At 37.2% G+C, this 24,469-nt stretch overlaps 1 protein-coding gene across 4 annotated transcripts in view; it reads left to right on the forward strand.

The window, feature by feature from the left end:
* Positions 1 to 24,469, forward strand: part of PLCB1 (phospholipase C beta 1) — a 694,419-nt gene that overhangs the window by 7,120 nt on the left and 662,830 nt on the right. For all 4 annotated transcript variants that reach the window (XM_068565592.1, XM_068565593.1, XM_068565595.1 and 1 more), the window contains exon 2: positions 10,867 to 10,944. In XM_068565592.1, the coding sequence (XP_068421693.1) occupies positions 10,867 to 10,944 (78 nt within the window). The remainder of the gene's footprint in view (positions 1 to 10,866; positions 10,945 to 24,469) is intronic.

Below are 24,469 nucleotides of genomic sequence, written 5' to 3' on the forward strand. Positions count from 1 at the left end.
AAATTCCATCTGCCCAGAAAGATTTCATAATGCTCCCCTTCCCCCATCTATTCCATGTCCGATCCCACAGTCAGAGCCAGTGCCCCTGTATATCAGTAAGGAAAGGAACTAGGACATATTTCTGAAATTTACATGAGCTCTTAAAGAAGCTATCGATTTCTGTTAAAAACTAAATGAAATAGCATATAAAGAAGGCTAGACTCTTGAAGAGTTGTTTGGCTTCCCCTTTGATCTCTTTGTGCTCTGATATTTGATTTTATTATTTTCTTCATATGTTAATTTCAATTTGGGGAAATTTTTATTTTAATTTTGTTCTGAAAAAATGCTTAGGTATATGCTTAGATATAATTGATGTTGACTAAATCTATATACATTTATCAAGAAACTAAATTGTTGTCAGTGGAGAAACATTATTCTATAAAATAAGCAAAAATATTTAGTGTTAAAGAGAATTAAAAGCATCCTACATATGGTTTTCATTTCAAGGACTTTTTTAGTTCCCAATACTTGCTCAGTGTTTTGTTTCTTTTCATCACAATGAAGTTTTATGAACAAGTTTAAGGAAAATGAATTAGTTAACAAAGCACTTTTACCTGAACTAGTCGTTGTGGATATTAATATATATCATTGATACATAGGAGTTTAAGAAGTTATTTTGCTGTTAAAAAATCAAAATTTCATTGGAACTTGTTTATGAAGTAGATAAGGGAAAGTTAATTTGATTCATTTTATAGAAGAGGCTATATAAGCTGAAAAAGGAAGACCCCAGAGCAAGTCAGCAAGTGGTCCCGTAGATTAAAAAAAAAAATGAAGGGTACTGACCGGATGCTTTCTCAGGTTTGCTGTTTGATTGAATCTCACTTAGTCTCCATCCCCACACCCTCTTAGTACGACTTCTTATAATACAGAATCAGGGAATCTCAAGGTACATTTACTAGACTTCCTTGAAGCGTCTAATATTCTGGCTGTAAATTCATTCCACCAGTATGAGATGCACTTATATGATATGTGAAGGAGGCCACTTCTCTGCATTCTTTGGTTTGTCTCTACAGACGTGTGGGATGTTGAAGGATGAAGTATGATCTTCTGTAGTCGTTCTTCTGTGTTTGGTTATAAAGAGGCAGTGGGGACAGTGGCTGCTCCCTGTCTCAGATTACTCTTCCTTTGTCTTCAGCTAAGCTGGCCTGTGTTTGACCCTAGCAGTTCCTCCTTGATTTCTCTCTCACCTTTCTGAATGTGGTGGAGGCAACAGCTCTCCTCAAGGGTCAGTGTGTCATGTTCTGGGGTCATTCACAGAGGCTCCTGAAGCCTACATCTCCAATCCTTCTAGTGATACTGTCAAGTACCTGTAATTAAACTCCTTTATGTTCAAAGTTTCCAGAGAGGTTTTTGTTTTCTTCATTAACCCCTACCCAATACCGCCTTTTACCCAATACGGTTCTAGGATTCCATGAATTTCAGTCTTAATGTGCAATGACCACCCACACATCCTATGTAATTTTCTCCTTCAATATTACAGTTGAGTAAAATGGAGTTTTGCTATAATGCTGCCTCTCAAGTTCAATACTGAGAGTGAGTCCTAATAACAGGCCCTGATATTTATAAACCACTCTTGTTTATTTACAGTCATGCCCCTTCAGTCTTCAAGACCACCTGGAATGGTAGGAAAAGGCCAGATGTTATTATTCCCATCTTACATAGAAGCACACTGGGGCTAGTGAGTGGTGAGTTGCCCAAGGCACACAACTAGTTAGAGCCAAAGTCAGGTTTAAAACTAGGTGTTCTGGTTAAATTCAAGACCATTTCCAGTCTACCATGATATCCCCAAACAGGATCCTTGTGGTAACAAAAGGCTTTTAATCGAATCCAAATGAATACCAGTTGAAAGAGATTCATTGACTTTTCCAAAGAATCCCCCTGATTTTAGGATTCGTACAAATGACGCTTGGAACCCTACAAATGCCTTCCTCTTTGCTGGTGTCTTCAAAAACAGCTATTTTTATGATGTGTATACGAAGCCCATGTTTGTTCCACAATGTAGGATGTGGGAACATAGGAAAACTTCATTGCTGCTTTGAGGCACAAAGACCAGGGTACAGTCTAGTCTACAAATGTTCTACATCAGTCAGTCAGTGTAAAACATGCTCACGGAAAGATATTCAGGAATGGTGTTAAAACAAAGGTCATTTTTTTCATTACCTAATAAGTGACACTTTTGTATCTAGCAAGACATTACATGTGCTTTTCCATCTTTTTCTCTTCCAAACATACTTGCAAATGTTGTCTTTTGTTGGATGCCCATTAAGACTGGTCCCATGGCTTCCTATGGGAAAGCTTTGATGTTGGAAGATGAAAGATAAAGTGGGCATGAAGGAAGTGCAGAGGATGCCACTTGCACCCAAAAGTGAGGCAGAATGGCTTGGAATTCAAGGTACTGTCAATTGAGAGCCCAGATGTAGATTGCCAGTGCAGGAGGGTGCATGCAGGGAGGTGGTTATGCCTCGTCTATAGGACAACTGGACCAGGGCTCCTCAAAGACTGTAGCTTTGTGTTATTTATCATCTTCCCTAGGGCAAAGCATAGACCTGGCACTGAGTTGGTGCTCAGGGAATCTTTGTGGAATGAAGGAATGATCTGGTGTGTTTCTGGGTCACAGTGGGTTCATGGGAAGGGGGGAGTGTGCAGTCATGAGGGAGGGTGGTCATGCTCCCAAGACACCTGCATGACACACTGTGTGTAGCATTGATTAGAAAGCCCTGCCCTCCATCCTTCCATTCCATCTGACATCTCCCAGAGTCTGAGGGACCCTGTGGCATTTTTAACTTTGGTTTCTCCATGTGAGTTCAAGAAGCAAAATATTTATTGTCAATACAGAGCTGATTGCTGTCATAGCACGGATTTCCCATAAGGGCTAAATATAGCTTAAGGTTGAGTGTGTAATCAATTGTGATTCGATATTGGTTGAAAATTGTGATGCTTAATGTATTTACATCTCTTATTCTGAATGTTACAAGTGGCTTCTGTTTTCTGAAAAAGATACACATATACCGAGATTTTGCAAGGAAAATTGCCTTTAAAGAAATTCAGAAGTGTTGGGAGTGACAGAGCAAAAGACTGACGGTTGTGAAAACATCCGCTCTATCAGGATAATGATTCACAAGGAGAAAAATGGATATATGAGATTTATTGCCAAAATGAGAAAAATATTAAAGACATATAGTTTAAAAAATATTTTTTTATAATAAAAATTCTACCTACACTATTTCTTCTGTATAGAGGGAATGGAAGTTACTGGGACAATATTATTGACATCCTCCCTTCCCCACTCCTAGTTCAATATACTTGGGCCACCTCTATGGTCCCACCTTCCCTCCTGTCCCTGGGAAAGCTCCATGTCCTGGAGCCCATGCCTCCTGGTTTCTTTGGATTCAGGATTCATAATTATCCTCCCCTTTGACAGTATCTGTGAAAGATTCCCTTCTGTTGAAGCTCTTCTGAGAAAATAGAAATATGCTTTTTAGCCATACAAATGCCAACATAGAATGCAGCACAATGTCGTCCCCCCCCCACCTTCCTCCTATGGTTACTGCCCTCTTCCTCATCTTTCCCTCCACAAGGAACATGCAGCTTCTACCCACCTTCTCCTCTCCCCACATCCCACTCACTCCTTCTCTGCCCTCCAAAGCCTTATTCTGCCTTTGCCATTGCTTTGAAACTTCTCTTGCCACAGCTTCTGGCAACCTGTTGGGTGCCAGCCCAATTGATATTTTTCAGAATCTACCTTGATTCTTTTTCTGCAGTTTTCTTCCATCTACCCGTTCAGTGTTCATACTTTAAATTTGTATTGATGCCTCTTATAAGCCGGACATTTTGCTAGTGTTGTGGATTTACAATGGTAAATGATTTGGTTCCTGCCCTCACAGAGTTGGTATTCTGCTGGGGGAGATAGATGCATAACAAATAAAGGTAAATGATGTTACTATAATTGTGATAAGTACTACAGAAAAAAGTACAAAAGTACAAGTGAGTATAAGAAGTTTGGAAGGTTTCCATGGAGAAATTCTGTTTAAGGAAAGACCTGAGTTATAAGTAGGACTTAAGCCAACATGAGGATGGGGAGTGTATTAGGTCAAATGTACAGGACATGTGGGCATCCCAAGGAGGGAAGGCACATGTGACTTCGAAGGACAGGGAAGAATAAGCAAATGGGGCACTTGGTGGCTCAGATAATGAGGCGGGATGGCAAAGGGCGCATATATGCTGCTTAGGCCACTGCAAAATTTTTTCATGAAGTCAGTAGGAAGCCATTAAAACTGTGTTTCTGAACCTCGGTACTATGGACATTTGGGGCCAGACAATTCTTTGTTATGGGGTTTGGCTTGTGCATTGTAGAATGTTTAGCAGCATCCCTGGCTATCTACTAGATTCCAGTAACAAAACCCCCAGTGTAACAGACAAAATTGTTTCTGGACATTGCCAACATTTCCCTGGGGTGCAAAACTGCCCCTGGTCCAGAACCACTGATTAAAATGTAAACCACTGATTTAAATCTTAACTGATTTTAAAAAGTACTGGGCCACTTCGTGCGCGTGCGCGCACACACACACATGGCCAGTAGGGACATGAAAAGATGTTCAACAACATTAGTCATTAGTCATCAGGGAAATGTATATTAAAACCACAGCCCACCAGACCTATAGCTTCCTGAAATGATTGGTTTACTCATCCGATGCCCCCACTAAACAGTGAGCACCTTGTATGATGGGGGATCTGGACTTTCATTTGAATCCCTAGTATAGGCCTGCAGTATCTTGCATGGTATTTGAAGGAGCATGCTTCCAACTTTTTGCTGTATTTTGTTAAAAGAGATTTTTATACCTGTCAGTAAAAGGCAACTTTTTAATGGTACTTCTCTCCACTGTTTTTCATCCTTCACCCTGGACCTTCTTCCCTCCTCTGCTTTCCTTTCCTCGGGGAAATTTCAGACTGGACAGGCCCTGGGAAGAAAATCCTCTTCCATGCTGATGCACATAGAAGATTTATTTCACTGATCTTAATCTCACAATCTGTCATCCAAGACTGCCTTTAGTGTGTGTGTGTATGTATGTGTGTGTGTTTCATAGTCAGGGCTGCATTGCTGACGTTTGTTAGGCATCACATCTGATTTTCTGTGACACTTGGAATTTTTTTTCCTTACATAGCTGTTTGTGTATGTGTTTGCCGTCTTTGGCTCTGCTGCTTTCTGAGGCAAGTCTTGGGCAATCCCTGTGGAGCATGGCTGTTTTTTTTTTCCCTTGTTGACTCTGTAACATTGATTAGTTGAGAAGTGCACATCTCTAGCCATGTGTGTTTTCTGTTTAACAACATGAGGACACAAAATCACTGTGGAGTCAGGATCGTGGTCAATCTTGGCCAGTAGACTTTCTGACAGTGGCACCAATGTGTGGGCTGTGGGTCTGTGGGTCTGTGAGCTGGTCCTCGACATAAGCCTTAATGGGTTATAGCTTGTATCAGTTTTATAGGGTGTCCATAACAAAGTAGCACAGACTGAGAGTCTTAAACAACAAAAATGTGTTTTCTCACAGTTTTGGAGGCTGCAAGTCTGAGATCAAGGTGTTGGTGGAGTTGGTTCCTTCTGAAGACCCTGAGGGGAGGATCTGTTCCAGGCCTCTCTCCATAGCTTGTAGGTGGCTGGCCTCCCTGTGTTGTCACATCATCTTCCTTCTGTATGTGTCTGTGTCCAGATTTCTTCTTTTTATAAGGACACCAATCCTATTGAATTAGGACCCACCCTTAATGACCTCCATTTAATTTAATCGCCTATGTAAAGATTGTTAACCATATAGGGTTGCACTTTGAAGCACTGGGTAGGACTTGAACATACGGATTTTGGGGTGGGGCACAATTTAGCTCATTACTAACCTGAACCTGGTAAAGTAGAACTCAGAGGGCAGCAACGTATTGGCTCTATTCAGATACTTGAAGAGTTGATACTTAGAGAAGCAACTAGATTTATTTTGTATAATTGGGTTAGCTAAAAAGTTCATTCGGAAAAACCCAAATGAACTTTTTGGCCAACCCAATAACTAGGTGTTAAAACTAAATGGTAGCTGCATATATGGAAAAAAATCCCAAAACTTTCTAGCTGGCATTATCTGACCAAGTTTGCTTTGTGAAAAAGATTTCCCTGTTAAGGAGAAAACTTATTTTCTCATGAAGATTTAGAGCTCCACTGCCCAGTAGAAATATAAAATGAGCCACACTGGAAATTTTAAAGTTTTTAGTAGCCACATTAAAAAAGTAAAAAAAAAAAAAAAACAACAAAAAAACAGGTGGAATTAATTTTAACAATATAGTTTGTTTAACCCGATATATTTATTTACATATATAATTAATATCAAAAATTATTCATGAACTACTTTACATTCTTGTTTTCATTGTCAGTCTTTCAAGTCTTATAGCACATCTTAGCCAACTCACCCCATTTCAAGGGCTCCGTGGTCTCAGGTGAGCCCATATTCAACAGTGCAGGTGGACAGCGTTGCCTTCTCCGTTGGGGCCAGATCATCTCCAAAGAAGTGAAAAATGGTTCTTGAGGGACAAAACGTCTTCTTATTCTTTACTTTTTATTTTGTATAAAGCACAGTATACATACAGCATATAAATAGATATACAGAATATCTGTGATATTAACATTTCATGGAAGATGATTAGGAAAAAAAATGTCAAAAAAAGCCCTAATTTAGCAGATCAGTAATGAAACAGTGTTGAGTGACCTTGGTGTAGAGTCTGTCCTTGAGGTTTAATTCCAGTGCTTCCCTTACTAGCTTAGCCAGGTTTCCTTGGACCTAGTTATTTAAGCTAAGCCTTAGTCTATTTATATGTAAAATCAGGATAAGTGCCTACCTCTTAAAATATTATAAATATCAAAGGAGAAATTCCATTTCAAGTTCATATTGCAGTGATTGGCTCAGACCAAACATTTAGGATGTGTCTATTATTATTTGGTCAGGGAGTTTTGTAAAGAATATTCTGGTATTGGGAGGGAGTTTGGACTGTTTTGTCATTTCCTCCCAGTTTCTTTAGGACATTTTATTTATTTATTTATTATTAAAGTATAGTTGCCTTATATTAGTTTTGGGTGTACAGCATATTGATTCAATATTTTTATAGATTATACTCCAGGGTATATAATTTGTTTTATAGTGATTCATTTATTTTCACATTTCATCTTTTTTTTTGAGATGTAATTATCATATAACATTGCATTAGTATATGTTATTGATTTATATCAGTACATTGATGCACAAATCATAATAAAGAAGTTATAGGACTTTGTAATTTTAATATTGATTGCAGTGACTCTTTTTCTTACTGAAATATCTCTCATTCTTTTGGATGTTTAGGTTTTAAGAAGTCCCTTTACTTTGTTCCTTGACTGTCCTTTATTTAACCTAAAATCTTTTTGGAGATTCATGTAAATTGTAAAACAGCAGCTTCTTATATCATTATATTAGTCTTCATTTTTGATAAGATAGGATGAGAGTAAAATGGTTTCTGTCAACGAAAGAGGAGTAAATAGAGATTTACTGTACATTATCTACAATTACTAACTTAAGACAGGTATGTTTATTAGTGTTCTTCTTTTCAAGGTAGATGTTTATTGGAAAAAATACCTTATAACTTTAAGTAAGCAAATTAAAGTTGAATTCCTAGTTAGAAGCCATGTACTTATAAGACACAGGGATGTCTACATTTCAAGCTCACTGGTGCTCCTGGGCATTTACATCATTGTATTCCCGATTCAAAGCCTCACCCATTGTAGGCCTGTGTCAGTGGATCTAAGTCTGGTTCCTGGACCAGTAGCAGTGGCATCACTGAAAATTAAGTAGAAATGCAGATTCTCAGACTCTATTCCAGATCTCCTAAGTGAGAAACTCCAGAGAAAGGGCTCAGTAGTCTGCATTTTAACCAGTCCTCCTTGTAAATCTGATGCACCCAAAAGTTTGAAAACCACCTTCTTATGGAATACACATCTTACGGATATTGATGGAGGGAGAAAGAATAAAACATAGACCATCTGAGAGTTATCTCCATTGTTCTGCAGTAAAACGCTGCAGTTGCCTTGGAAATGAAGGATGGCCATATATTTCAAACTTCAAACTACAGCATATATTCTGACAAGAATACTTGAGATCTGGGTTGAGTAGGGGGAGAATATAGGCACTTGCAGCTATGTGAGAGGTGTGAAAAAAGGAGGTGGAGTTGAAAATGGATATTCATGTATTTCTGGGTCAAACCCTGCCTTGCATGGCAGAAATGCCAAGTTCCAGCTGATCTTGGAATGTCAGAGGTGATTATGGAGGAAACAGGCAGGGAGCCGAGATAAATGATCATTTAGTAGAGGAACTGTGGCCGAAAGAGTGGGGTCAAGAAAATACTGAACAAAGGAGCTTTAATTTTGAAGGAGAAAAAGGAATAAGCTAGAAAAAGCAGTATCCGAAACAACGAGGTAGCCTAACACAATGTTCCAACATATAAATTTGAGCTGTTTTGCTCTGCTAACTTTAAATATTTTATTGTCTGGGATCCTTGAAGTGAATTGTCACTAAGATTTTGATTAGAATCTTTTCAGATGCTCTTGTCAGACACTCCGATTAGAAAAGGAACTGTCGTGAAAATGATAAGTTACACCTCCAGGTTAATTCCAAATTTACCTGGAAATTGGGATGTGTGTTCTGTGAAGCGTATTGGAAACTTATTTCGCCCAACTCTGGAAGAGTAGGTGATGAAACAGAACTGAAAATATTGCTATGATTTACTGGAAATATTGCTCTGAACAAAAGCATGTAATCTCATAGGAGAAGCTTCAAATATTTTAAAAATTATTCTTCCATTATAATATCAAATTTTTTTCCAAATGTCTTTTTTTTAACATTTAGAAGTAATTTTGGAATTTAAAAATTCCAGCTGAAGCTCTATGTAACAGCACAAGCCTTGTAAAAGATATTTTCAGACTGCATGTTAAGAATGAATCTTAAGACTATCAGGATAAAACAGCAAGGCAGTTGCTCAAAAAATTAAATATAGAACTATCATATGATCCAGTTATTCCACTTCTGGGTATATATGGAAAAGAATTGAAAACAGGGACGCAAACAGATATTTGTAGGCCCATGTTCATAGCAGCGTTGTTTGCAATTACCAGAAGGTGGAAACAACCCAAATGTCCATCAGTGGATGAATGGATAAACAAAATGATACAGACATATAATTGAATATTATTCAGTCTTAAAAAGAAAGGAAATTTTGACACCTACTATAACATGGATGAACCTTGAACACATTATGCTGAGTGAAATCAACCAGATGCAAAAGGAAAAATACTGTATGATTCTACTTATATAAGGTACCAAAGAGTAGTCAGATTCATAGATACAGAAAATAGAATGGTGATTGTCAGGGCCTAAGGGGAGGAGGGAGTAGTGAGTTAGTGTTTAATGAGTGTGAAGTTTCAGTTTGGGAAGATGAGGATGGATGGTGGTCATGGTTGCACAGCAATGTGAAAGTACTTAATGCCCCTGAACTTTACACTTAAAAATGGTAAGTTTTATGTTATATATACTTACCACAATAAAAAAAGAATGCCATGATAAACTTTCATTTAATATTTTAATAAATCAGGTTTTAAACATAATCCACTATAATAATAATGAACATTTTTATGTGCCAAGAATTGATCCAGGTGCTTTACCCAAATTATCCTATTTAATTCTCACAAAAAAACTCTGTGGGAGGTATGATTATTATGTCTTTTTTTTCCAGTTGTGGTTGTGCAAAATGAGGCACCAGGAGGGGACAGGCAGAGATTTGAGCCCGAGGGGTTGGCCTCCAGAACCTGGCTCTTATAATAAAACTTACCATGTGTACAAAAGCCTTAGATCTGCTCTACCCATCAGGAAGACAATCCCAAATTCCAAAATTATCTCTGAAAGTTCTAAATTTATTACAAATCTTTTTGATCAGATAGAGGATATGACATACCAGAGTTACAATGTGTATGAAAAAGTTGAAATAAACTGGTTATTTATGTCTCTTTAAAAAATGCAATTCCTGCAAAGGTCCCAGTATTTCAGTATGAAAATCCATATCCAGTGACACGTGTTTCTTTGTGCAGATGGTATGCCTTTCTGAAAATTGCCAAAAGAAAAGAACACATATTTTAGAAATGTTTAATATTGTAATTACAATACAGGCAGTTTTTGCTTTATAATATGCATGCTTTAAACTCAGAAGACTGTCTATGATGTTTTATTTTATTGTGTGAAATTTAAATTTACAACAATTTTGTGTATAGCCTTCTGAATATGTAGAAGATGGCCTTATTTACTGTTACCTTGGAAACAGCAATACCTAAATGCTGTGTTTACTCTCTTCAGTACAATTAAAAATCATTTTATAGAGCAAATGTAATTTAAAATAATATCCTGAAGCATGGATTTTAATTAACTTTAATCATATAAAATATGTAATGATGTTTAGTGTTAAAATTATTTGGAAAACCAAATATAGCTTTTTGTTAGAAAACATGCCAGTGCCTTTAAAAACTTGCCTTAATCAATAAATACGTGCATCACTGGCCTTTTCCTTTTTAAGTAATGTCCCAATATTCTAATTATTAGTAAAGTACCTCAGTTATGTAATTAATAATCCTATGATGTTAAAGATATCATGTTTAATTTTTTATTAGTTTTACTAATAATTGATGATCTTGGAGAAACTTAATTATTACTTGTTAAGTAATTCGCAGGTAAGGCTTTCTATAGTGGCATATGTTGATATACGTGTATTTTCTTACATTTCTAGGACTCCACTATTGTCACTCCAATTATTTTGAGGACCGACCCTCAGGGATTTTTCTTTTACTGGACAGATCAAAACAAGGTAAGAAGTGAGATATGTCTTTCTTACATTTTCCAGTTAGTTGCTGATTTGCAAAGTATTTAGCTTTCTATCCATTTCATGGATGACTCTGTAATTTTTTTAAAGATTCTATTTAAAAAGAATATCTAAGAAATGTCTTGGGATTTTCCAAGGTCTGAAATATTAGATGTGCTAAATCCTAGAACAATTGGCATTTCTCAGGATAAGAACATGGAATTGTGAATTACATTTGTTGTAGAGGGAAGTTAGCCAGTATTACTGCTGTTAAGTCTCCTACCAACTCTACCCATAAAAAATGAAGAAACATGATGAGAAAGTCATTTTTGATCCTGATGACTGTAACTGTGGCTTTCCCTTTCTCTTCCTTCTCCCCTTTGCTGCTTATTAAGGGTTCTCTCAGCCTCAGCAGGAATTTGGCCTTGATAATTTGTTTTATGTTAGAAAATCAGGAAAAAGATCCCTTTAGACTATACCTTCACTTTTTCAGGAATTTCTTCCCATTTTAGCTTTCTGTCCACCATACCATGAATTTAGAATCTCATTTATTATGAAACCAATTGAGATGATTCCATATTGAATTATTAAAAAGTAGACTGTCTGCAGATCATAGGATTTATTTGGAGTTTAATGGGTAGTTAGATCAGAATATTCATAAAAATTAGGTTATCATTTCGATAGACGATGCTATGGTTCTGCACTTGAACATACAAGGCCACAGACCACGGAATATTCTGGTCCTATAAGTTCTGATATTTGGAAAGATGGGACAGGCTTTATTGAGAGTGCTAAATCCATACTGAAACCAATAAAATACCTGGCATCAAACTGTGAGGTGCCTTTTCACGTTCTGGTGTTAGTTCTCTATATCCAAGGTTACTGGTGTTTGTCAGCTTAGCTTTCGGCCATTGGGGGCAACCTGGACTTCACCAGTGAGTAGTGGTATGGAAACTGCTCTGTGCAGTGGCATATTTGGGGTCAGAGTAGAGCCTGGGGAAACTCTTAGGGTGCTAGACAGTAATATCTGGCCCCCAGGGCCAGTCCTGAATGGGTCTGTTAACACGTTATCCAAAAGGCAGATTTTAGCTTTGTGGTCCTGGAGTTACTTTCTGAATACGGGTGCCCTGCAATCATGTCTGGCCACAGACGTGGGGCTAAAGCATAGACCCCGAGCTAATGTCGAAAACCGTATTTGAGTAAGATTTCATACTGACTGTTCATGTTTATTACTGGGTGTGTTAATCACTTTGGCTTTGACATTCTGTTTGGTTTCCTGCTGTTATGTATAAAACAATGGCTTGAAAGAGGTTTTTATTTTTTTCCTCCTAAAGGCTATTTTTAGAACTGTTGAAGCTATATTCATGAAAGATATATTTATAATGCCTAGAGCATTTTTAAAGGTTGGGTATTTGTACAAGAGACTAGACTGTCAGTTTGATTTTTCAACTTGTAAATCAAGCTTCTATAAAAGCAACAGAAGGTATTTTGGGGTTTTTTAAACAATCCATAGCAACTCAGTTAAGCTCCCCTTTAAGACCAATCATAAATATTTCTTTGCTTAAGAAAGAGAAAGTGTTTAGGACCAGAGGCTCTTTGATGTACCTCTATTGTTCTGTGAACCCAGTATTTTAACTCATGATTATTTTCAAATGTAGAAAAATCTCAATTTTTTAATACTAACCACTTTCTCTTGGTTGTAATGCTGTTTATGACCAACTTAAACAAATACTGTGGTAGCAATACTTCTGTCTCTTTATTACTTTTCTTTTCATGGATATTAATCTTCCAGTTCTAGCCAAGAGATGGGAATTTAATTTTTCACTTTTTAAGTCAATGGTCAGTCATGTGTCAGAATTTTGAGGTTTATTTTTTAGTTAATGATCATATATCAGTATCTAAAAGATGAGACGATTTAAGAAAAAATTAAAGTTTCCATGATTCTAAGTTTGTCATTTTCTTCTGGCTTTAAGCCCAGTCCTGGAGTCAGAACGAGTGATGAATCCACTTCTAGGAGGTGGACTCCTGTAAGTGATATATTAGGAGCATAAATGTATGCAAGCAGAGATGGTACCCGCAAGTGAGTGGGGAGGGCACACAAGCTTTAAGTCCATGTTTTTGCATAAAATCATTTGAAGGGTTGGGCCTAATGTTGCAGTCAGATGGTGCTTAGAGGCCCAGTTTCTTTAAGATATTTTTTCTGACAATCAGTCTTGTTGATATGAATCTATCACATGTACTACAGAGGTTACGTCTCAAAGAAAAAATGTGATACTTTTAAGTTTATCCCGATTCCCTCCCTGCCGCTGTTTGGAAGCTTGCGTTGGTATCTGGGTGATGTGCCTCTCTTCTCCCTGGAGCTTTTTCCTTTGTCTTTGTCCATGTTTCTCCTTGGTCCATGAAGCCTGTGCCGAAGCCCTTTGATTAGTGATCCCTTGAAGCCTACTCTGCTCAGAGGCGAGCTGAGTGGCTTAAGAAGCTCTTGGTAAAGAATATTGTTACAAGATCTTTCTCTTTATAGCCCTGGAGGAGAATCCTCACATTTGACAGTTTCTCATCCATGTCTTCTCTCCTGTCATGGCCACATTGTACCATGCACCACTGATTTCAAGCCACTGGTTCCACTCTCTGTGAACATTGACATGCTTCCTTCTGTAACCCCTCCTTTGATTTGTCACCATAGAAATGATAGGTGGCAAAGAAGACAGACAGCCCAGATGATTTAAGAACTTAAAAACCAGAGCTGGCAGGTCATTTTTAGGTAGCAGAAATGTGCTCTGATGAAACATTGAAAGAATGTTTGGGGTTGGTTGGGAGCAGATAAATATGAACATCATCTTAAGGGTAAATGTTCATACTTTGTACCAGCTCTGGGCTTATTTTAATCATTCTTTCCCTTTTATTGTTGGCTCTGTAAATCTTATTGACTGTAATTAGCAAGAATGAGTTTCTGAATATGACTATTTTAAGCATGGTTGTTTTTCTTATGTCAGTGTGTGTTATGTAAAGAGGATCAGTTTATTTGTAATCATGAGTGAGAAGGGGCTCCTGTACAGCGTGAGTATGGAAGAGGTTGCCTGCATTATGCTATGACTTTCCTTTGGAGCTCTGCCATATCAGGACCAGAAACCAACACAGGAAGTGTTAGCCGTGAAAACCATGCGAACTACAAGAAGAATCTGTATGGGAGCTAAAGAAGAAAAGAGGGTCAGTGTAAAAGGCTAATAACAAAAACCTATCCTGCTAGAACATGAAACATAGTAAGCTGATGCCCTGCTTCTGTGCCAAGGTTGGTGTAAAAATAAAACTACTCACTACTAGATCCAAGAAATTCAATATAGTTGAGTAAGCTCTTCCTTGTATCCCTAAAACAGGAGCTTGGAGGAGGGGAAAGAGGAACATATAATTAAATTAAAAAGGAAGAGGAGGAAAAACACATTTTAGAGGAAGGATTCCTACTACTTTATCTTTTTTGTTACAGATATTATTTATTTTTTATTTTGTGGATAATCCTCTAATAGGTTCTTTTTGTAAGAGAGTAAAGCAGTATTGATGCCCTTGACTCCTCCCCACCATTGACCCAATCCTAGTCTCTTCCAAAGTCAGTTGCTGATAACAGCTTCATGGTATCTTTCCAGGCCTCTTTTTAATGAATTTGTGCATACATTAACTATGGAAATATTTCATTTTGTTTCATTTATATCCATTTGTACCCTAAATAACATCATATTATTTTTACTGTTCCACAAACTGGCTTTTCACTTTACAGTATGTCTTACAGAACTTTTTGTGTAAGTACATGTGAATCCACTTTATTCTTTTAAATTGCTCTACATATCCCATAGAATGGATGACCAGATTTCATTTAACAATAAAAAATTCTCATTGATGGAGTCTTGGTAGTTGTCTGTTTCTAGTCCACAGAAAACAATCCTGAACAATAGAGTAATAGTCAGCCTTGTGTATCCCTCTCTGAGTATATGGGTCAGGCGTCCCTGAGGTAAATTTTGACAAGTACTATTGCTGATTGAAGGCTATATATATCCTAAATTTTAGTTAATGGTTGTGTCATTTTATAACTTTGCCAGTCTTGTGTGAGAGGAACTGTTTCCTCAATCCCCACCAACACTATTAAGAAACATTTTAATTTTTGCCAATCTGATGCAACCATTGTATCTCTGCTCTAATTTGCTATTGCCTGATTTGCTAGTGAGCTGTGTACATTTTCTTACACGTGTGGACAGTTTCTGTTTTCTCTTACCGGAGTTACCTGCTGAATTTCCTTGCCTTGTGTTGAGAGGTGTCCAGGTATTCTGGATGTTAATCCTTTAGCTGTTAGGGATGTTGCAAATATTTTCTTCCTGTCTGTGGCTTGTCTTTGAATTTCTTAACTTTTAACTTATGCATGACAAAAGATGACTTGACATTCTCAAATTTGATGTATTCACATTTCAACCTTTTTTCTGCTTTTTGCTTTATTTAAAGCCTTTCTTATTCATCATCCTCATAGCCATCATTATTATTAGTTTAGATTTTTAATTCATGTATAGTTGTCTTAGTCCATTTGGGCTACTCTAACAAAATACCATAGAATGGGTAGTTTATAAATGACAGATATTTATTTCTCACAGTTCAGGAGGCTGGAAGTCCAAGACCAGGGTATCAGCATGGTCCAGTGAGAACCCTCTTCTGGGTTGCAGACTTCTGGTGTCCTCATGTGGTGGAAGGGGCTAAGGATCTCTCTGGAGCCTCTTTTATAAGGGTGCTAATCCCATTCAGGAGGACTCTGCCCTCAGGACCTAATCACCTCCCAAAGGCCCCATCTCCTAATACCATCCTTGGGCATTAGGTGTTCAACATACGAATTTGGCCTGGCGGGTAGGGACACAAACATTCAGACCATAGCAATCATATAATGTATTTTGAACATTGATGTGAAGTTTGGTTCTAAATTTAATTTCTTCAAATGATTAGTCTTGTCTGTGGGTGGCTCCTCATTCTTTCTTGTTGGAGCCAGCTCTGATAGCACCGTCTCTTCTGTAGCTTTCTTCTGGCTGAGAGTGGAGGGTGTGGGAGGTGGGAGCTGCGATGGTGGGTTGACCTGAGTTGATGCTCTCATTTCATTCCTAGTGCTGATAACTTCACCACCTGTTTGGGTGGCCCAGATCTACTCCTATGTTTTAATGTCTGTGGGTTTCTGGGATGTCATTTCCTACTTCATTTTTATTCCATTTATCTTTTGTCTTCCATTCTTTCTGATTGAACAAGTACAATCCTTTCTGTGTACCCATGATCCTAGATGATAGACATATATTTACACCTGCATATCCAGTCATTTCTAGGGACCCAGGACCAGAGGAGGGATCCACCATCTGCACCATATGCCATCTTTTTCTGGCCTATGATTTTGCACGAGACAACCGTTTGGGATCCTTGTAGAGCAATGATTAAGTTTCTATTAATGACAACTATAGACTGCATTCTCTTATGGTAGCCTTAAATTTCTATACAGCGTTCAAAAGCAAAGTTTAAAAATTAAATATTTACATAAGACACAGTGACGTTTTCAGCATAAAAGTCCAGAATTCAAAAATATTTAAAATGATGCCTCATAAACCTCTAAGAAAATCTAGAAATATCATGTTAAAAAAATAGTCTGGCCTCCAAAAGAACCACCAGGCACCACAGATTTCATTAATCATCATTTAGCAATGGCACTTCCTCTTTCACACACACTTCCCTAGTATATCCCAGAAACATCAATTTTGGACTTTCTTGTCTATGGTGAATGGGGTAAGACACTCAACAGTCAATTGAGTGCGGTGATGTGATTATAAATTAAGAAGATCAACTCTATTCACTTTTATTTGGCAGTTTTCCCCAAACCCTGAAACGACAACTGATTTACCTTAGAAAACAGCAAAATGCATGTGAGTATCACTCTTGGAGGGCTGGGATCATTGCTTGGCCTGCAGCAGTGCACCAATCATTGCCAACAAACCAGCAGCATCTATGGACTAAGTCTTTTCTTTGATCCTCCATGAATTTCCTTCACATAAAGAAATTAATAGAGCAGACATGGCCCAAAATCTAAACCCATGTCCTTACTACTCCTGAGGCCGAGAGTTGGACCCCAGTGGCCAGCATTTGCATTCCTTTGCTTTTTCTGGCCTCTGGAGCTCATGTCACTGCCTGAATTAACACCCACCCAACCAAAGAAGTTTGATGGGCAAATACCACAGCTCCCTCACTTCTTGGATGGGATAACTCAAAGGTGCTAGCTTTTTGTTTTCTTCTAGTGCCCTCCAGGGTTAATAGCCCATTTACCCTCAGTGGTAACTGGCTTGAAAACACACCCTTCATGGGCTTCCTTCCCTTCCTGTCTCGATTCCCCATGTATCCTGGAACCACCTCTAAAATAAACTCATTTTACTAGAATCCTTGTTTAGCAACTGCTTAACATGGATGCTTTGTACCTAACAACTTAATATAGATGCCCCATAGTTAAGGGCATTAAAAAGATTCCTTAGTAAGAGGCACTGGAAACTGTTAGGTAAATACTTTAAGCCAGGGAGGTTTTCTTTTCTTTCTCTTAAAAGAGTCCTGATTTGGGAGGCCAGAACTTGAAGTTGGACAGATGTGGGTTGGAGTTCTAGCTCTGCCTTGTACTCCATGAGTCATGTCTGGTGAATCTCTTCAACCATTTAAGCCTCCGTTTCCTCATCTGCAAGATGGGGTATAACTTTCTCAGAGTTGCTCGTAAACATGATGTATGTGTGTAGCACAATGCCTGGCACTTTGTAAACTCACTCTTTGTGGTGGCTTTTTAGAAAACATTTAATTTTAAAATTAATTTAATTTAAATTTATTTAATTAAATTAAATTATTTAATTAAATAAATTTATTTAATTTAAATAATTTAATTTAAAAATTTCAGCTTTCCTGAGGTATGATTGACAAAATTTAAGATAGTTAAAGTGTACATCTTGGTGATTTGATGTACATATCCATTGTGAAATGATCCCCCCATCTAGTTAATTAGCACATCCATCACCTACCTCACTTATTTTTCTTATTTTTGTGTATGTGTGAGAATATGTAGGTTCTACTCTCTTAGCAAATTTCATTTATATAATACAGTGTTGTCAGCTGTAGTCACCATACTATACATTAGATTCTCTGCCTTTATTCATTTTATAGTTGAAAGTTTATAGCCTTTGACCAACCTCTTCCTAGTTCCCTGGCACCCCAGCCCCTGGCAACCACTTTTCTGCTCTCTGTTGCTATGAGTCTGACACCTCACCCCTTTCTGAAGATTTCACATGTAAGTGATACCGTGTCATATTTGCCCCTCTCTCTCTGGCTTTATTTCGCTTAGCATAATGCCCTCAAGGTTCACTGTGGTGGCTTCTATTATTGGTATATAATGGACAGTTAGTCTCTGACTAAACAATTAGTCCCTAACTAATTGTTAGGGACCACAAATGTGCTGTTCTGAAAGCCAAGTGACCATCTATTTACAAATATTTTAAAAGAGTTTTTCTTCTTCTTCAAGGTAATAGTGACTTGTTTTCTGTTTACACTCTGCTGTGGTCTTTTGATCTAAAGCATTGAAACTTAGGTCTGTTTGGGCAAACAAGATGTTTATTTATGTATTTTGTAATGCTTTGGGAACAGAACTATACAAGGCAAAAGAAGGGATTTATTGTTGAGAAGACTTTCCCACTGAGGATAATTTGCTAATAAATACTGCATCATAGGTGAAAGGTTTTTGACCCTCGGGAATCGGAAGCATCTTATGAAATAAGCTTTAAGATGATTAAAAAGTCTTGGATAGGAGAAAATGCTAATATTCACAAGAAGAATTGGGCTCCGCCATGGTTGTCTGTGTCTTTTTTCCTAAGATAATCACTTTGGGATTGGATTTTCACTGCTATATCGGCACCAGGAGCTCCTCCTCCTCCATACTGATCATATCCTTAGAGATTAAACTTTCAGTGTTTGTGAGAATAATTTAGTCAGTGGTCTGTTGGATTGCTGAGGAACAAACTTCTTCTCATCAATTCTACTTCCAGATTAAGCTTTATTTATTATCAACACTTCCTTCTTTTCACTGCCTTGAGTCCCAAAACTTTTGCCTCAATGAACTCTAGCTACTGTAGGACAGCTAATATGATTGCTTAGCCTATGCAGATGCAATAGAAGAAAGCATGTTATTAGAATGGACATTTTTACAAGGTTATGAATCATGGTTTTTTAGTAAATGCATTTTAAAATCAAGCTGATTATTATGAAATGGCATCGTTGTTCTTTCTTTGGAATCATTTCTAGGGTGTAAGTGCATTAACCTGATTTTCATGTCTCCATCATAGCACTTCATCAGGCAAATAACAACAGCAATGCTTGTTTGAATACACTGTAACCAGAGTTTATTACTCCTAATATAATTTAATTACAAAATTATGCCTCAGTTTTATGAGTTGCTTATATTTAGCTCTTCCTAGTCTTGTAGTAGAAATTAAATTGGATGCTTTCCATGCTATGAAGTTATTATAATGGGATATTTGTACCTTTTGATACAAAATTAGTTTGAGACGCTGGATTAAAGGAATGTGTAGAGGAAATACATTTTGTATGTTGTTCATAATTTTATTTCTTGTTATGTGGAACACCCATTTGTGCTTGTTGTGAGTAGAATTCCCAAATACATTGGTATTGACCCAATGTCTTGCTCCTTTGCTTGAATTATAGATGTTATAGATAGAGTGAGCATATTTGTTTGACCTCTAGTTCCTTTTCTTGCCAATTCAAAATTGTGTGATCCTACTGATGGGGTCCTTGTCAAACTCCTTCTATATTTAATAGCAAGACAAGCCTCTTTTTTCCTTCTGGTAACATAAATGGAGACTTACAGTTGAGTCATTTAAGCATTTACCAAAATAAAAATAGACTTAAAATAAAAATTATTTTCCATTTTTCAATTTTATCTTTGTTTGTTTCATTTAAATAGTTTTAAGAGGCAAAAACATAAACTTTAAACTATATGACAAACCCACAGCCAATATCGTTCTCAATGGTGAAAAACTGAAACCATTTCCTCTAAGATCGGGAACAAGACAAGGTTGTACACTCTCACCACTATTATTCAACATAGTTTTGGAAATTTTAGCCACAGCAATCAGAGAAGAAAAAGAAATAAAAGGAATCCAAATCGTAAAAGAAGAAGTAAAGCTGTCACTGTTCGCAGATGACATGATACTATACATAGAGAATCCTAAAGATGCTACCAGAAAACTACTAGAGCTAATCAATGAATTTGGTAAAGTAGCAGGATACAAAATTATTGCACAGAAATCTCTTGCATCCCTATACACTAATTATGACAAATCTGAAACAAAAATTAAGGAAACACTCCCTTTTACCACTGCAACAAAAAGAATAAAATACCTAGGAATAAACCTATCTAAGGAGACAAAAGACCTGTATGCAGAAGACTGTAAGACACTGATGAAAGAAATTAAAGATGACATAAACAGATGGAGAGATATACCATGTTCTTGGATTGGAAGAATCAATCTAGTGAAAATGACTATACTACCCAAAACAATCTACAGATTCAATGCAATCCCTATCAAACTACCAATGGCACTTTTCACAGAACTAGAACAAAAAATTTCACAATTTGTATGGAAACACAAAAGACCCTGAATAGCCAAAACAATCTTGAGAAAGAAAAACGGAGCTGGAGGAATCAGGCTCCCAGACCTCAGACTCTACTACAAAGCTATAGTAATCAAGACAGTATGGTCCTGGCACAAAAACAGACATATAGATCAATGGAACAGGATAGAAAGCCCAGAGATAAACCCATGCACATATGGTCACCTTATTTTTGATAAAGGAGGCAAGAATATACAATGGAGAAAAGACAGCCTTTTCAATAAGTGGTGCTGGGAAGACTGGACAGCTACATGTAAAAGAATGAAATTAGAACACTCCCTAACACCATACACAAAAATAAACTCAAAATGGATTAAAGACCTAATTATAAGGCCAGACACTATAAAACTCTTAGAGGGAAACATAGGCAGAACACTCTATGACATAAATCACAGCAAGATACTTTTTGACACACTCTTAGAGAAATGGAAATAAAAACAAAAATAAAGAAATGGGACCTAATGAAACTTAAACGCGTTTGCACAGCAAAGTAAAACATAAACAAGGTGAAAAGACAACCCTCAGAATGGGAGAAAATATTTGCAAATGAAGCAACTGACAAAGGATTAACCTCCAAAATTTACAAGCAGCCCATTCAGCTCAATATCAAAAAAAAAAACCCAGTCCAAAAATGGGCAGAAGACCTAAATAGACATTTCTCCAAAGAAGATATACAGATTGCCAACAAACACATGAAAGGATGCTCAACATCACTAATCATTAGAGAAATGCAAATCAAAACTACAATGAGGTATCACCTCACACCAGTCTGAATGGCCATCATCAAAAAATCTACAAACAATAAATGCTGGAGAGGGTGTGGAGAAAAGGGAACCCTCTTGCCCTGTTGGTGGGAATGTAAATTGATACAGCCACTATGGAGAACAATATGGAGGTTCCTTAAAAAACTAAAAATAGAACTACCATACGACCCAGCAATCCCACTACTGGGCATGTACCCTGAGAAAACCATAATTCAAAAAAAGTCATTAGCACAATGTTCATTGCAGCTGTGTTTACAATAGCCAGGACATGGAAGCAACCTAAGTGTCCATCGACAGATGAATGGATAAAGAAGATGTGGCACATATATACAATGGAATATTACATATATACAATGGAATATTACTCAGTAATATTCATATTATTATGAATATTACTCATAAACAGAAATGAAACTGAGTTATTTGTAGTGAGGAGGATGGACCTAGAGTCTGTCATACAGAGTGAAGTAAGTCAGAAAGAAAAAAACAAATACCTTACGCTAACACATATATATGGAATCTTAAAAAAAAAAAAAAAGGTTCTGACGAACCTAGGGGCAGGACAGGAATAAAGACGCAGATGTAGAGAATGGACTTGAGGACATGGGGAGGGGGAACGGTAAGCTGGGACAAAGTGAGAGAGTAACACTGACATGTATACACTACCAAATGTAAAATAGATAGCTAGTGGGAAGCAGCTGCATAGCACAGGGAGATCAGCTCGGTGCTTTGTGACCACCTAGAGGGGTGGGATAGGGAGGATGGGAGGGAGATGCAAGAGGGAGGAGATATGGGGATATATGTATATGTATAGCTGATTCACTTTGTTATAAAGCAGAAACTAACACAGCATTGTAAAGCAATTATACTCCAATAAAGATGTTAAAAAAAAAAGCAATTGATTTATTAAGTAGTTGGTGTCACATATTTTAAGGCGTTTTTTTCATATGCACTAATTCAGTATTTTATTTTTAAAAATTTTTATTGGAGTATAGTTGACTTACAGTGTTGTGTTATTTTCAGGTATACCACAAAGTGAATCAGTTATACATATACATATATCCACTCTTTTTTTTTTTTGAAGATTCTTTTCCCAAATAGGCCATTACAGAGTATTGAGTAGAGTTCCCTGCGCTATACAGCAGGTTCTTATTAGTTATCTATTTTATTTATAGTAGTGTTTATGCACATTCTTTTTAATTATTTTTTAATTATCATTGTTATCATAATCACCAATAATAGCAATCACATATATGGTGTTTTCTGCATGCCAGACACTGCTCTGATACATATGTACATGGGCATGCCCACACACACACACACACACACACACACACTCACTTAATCATTTCCACGAACCTGTGAGGCTAGGGCTGTTATCACCCCCATTTCCAGATGAGGACATTGACGTGCACACAGAGGTTGAGTAATGACCTTGGTCATACGGTTTGTGAATTGAGGCAGGAATAGAACCCAGGCAATCTGGCTCTGTGTCCTGGCTCTTAACTTCTTGCTTTTTAAAGACTCTGTTTAATTTGGAAAGTTAAGTGTCTCTCTGAGATTTTTTTCTCAGATTTGTCTGAAAATAAACCTCAGTAGGCATACTGCATGTGCATGGAAAAGGCAAAAAATATGAAGTGATTCTCAACTTGGGCTGCACATGGAAACACTGAAATCACTGGGGGAGCTTCAAAAAGTGCTGATGCCTGGGCCCCAGCCCCAGAGAGTTTGATTTAATTTCTCTAGGGTGCAGTCAGGACATTGGATTTTCTTTTTTTGTTTTGGAAAGCTCCTCATTTGATTGTAATGTGCAGCCAAGGTGAACACTGAGAGGAAGCAAGCTGACATCACAAATCAATTCAGTGAACATCCTGAGGGGTTGTGCTCACTCTACCTTTCCTGTCCGTGGCCTCATTTCTATCAGAAGTCAGACTCAGCTTGAGAACCCAGAGGCCCTACAAGACTCTGAATTATTTAGCTATGATTGAATAATATCCCCTATACTGTACTTAGGAAGGCAGGAAATTACTAGCATTTTTTAGAAAGATTCTCAGTATCCAAGATTGAATCAAAATAGATATTTTTGTTATATGCGGTTGATTAAGACTCATTTAATTTTTCATTCCCCAAATGTTCCAGGTACTAGCTATTTGTTTTATTTTTACTGAACATGTCCTCAGCACTCAAGCCCTGTTTATTAACCTTTACGTTTATGTTTTAGAGATCCCCTAGTAGACCAAGTTACTGTTTGAATTCCATATTTCATTAAACTAGTTGCACTTTTGAATAAACAAATGTGGTTTTAAATATGATTTTATATAATTACTTCATATCTTAAATTTGTATTATAGGTACAAAAGCAGATATCATCTTGGTAAATTATGACATCATGTCATTTCTTATTAATTTGTAGGAATCCTTCCTTTATTGATACATAAGCCCAGCAGGGAAACCAGAGAGAGCCAGGTCATATACAGGTGTGACAGGAAGCTTGTGATACAATCACTTCTGTGTGATACATTTGAGTGGTAAAATTCGTGTTTCTCCCTTAAGAATTCTTGGTTTTCACTTCTGTCTTCTATGTGGATTGTGATGGGAATGATGTTGCATGAGATTTCTCTTTGGGGTTTTACACGGTGAACAATGCACCTGGTTGAAGTGAATGCCTCAATGAAAAGTTTTATGGGGCAGAACTAGTTGCTATGCTAAGAAACTAAGGGCTGTGCTGATATACATAATGGATTCTATTTTTAGATGAGCATGTGTTCCTATAGCCTGGCTTCATTATGCAAGAGGCCAGCAGTTTCAGCACTACATTGTGAATATTGAGACATTAGATGATCAGAAGAGGTGGGACTTTAGGTTGTGAAATTTTCATCTATTTTAGCCCTGACAGAGTTCATGACTAGAGGGAAAAATTAAAAATGAAACAAACAGATTAACATATACACACTACTATATATAAAATAGATAACAAACAAAGACCTACTGTATGGCACAGGAAACTATACTCAATATGTTGTAATAACCTATAAGGAAAAAGAATC

The sequence above is a fragment of the Eschrichtius robustus genome, chromosome 16, assembly GCF_028021215.1.
Source record: "Eschrichtius robustus isolate mEscRob2 chromosome 16, mEscRob2.pri, whole genome shotgun sequence".
Taxonomy (NCBI): Eukaryota; Metazoa; Chordata; class Mammalia; order Artiodactyla; family Eschrichtiidae; genus Eschrichtius; species Eschrichtius robustus.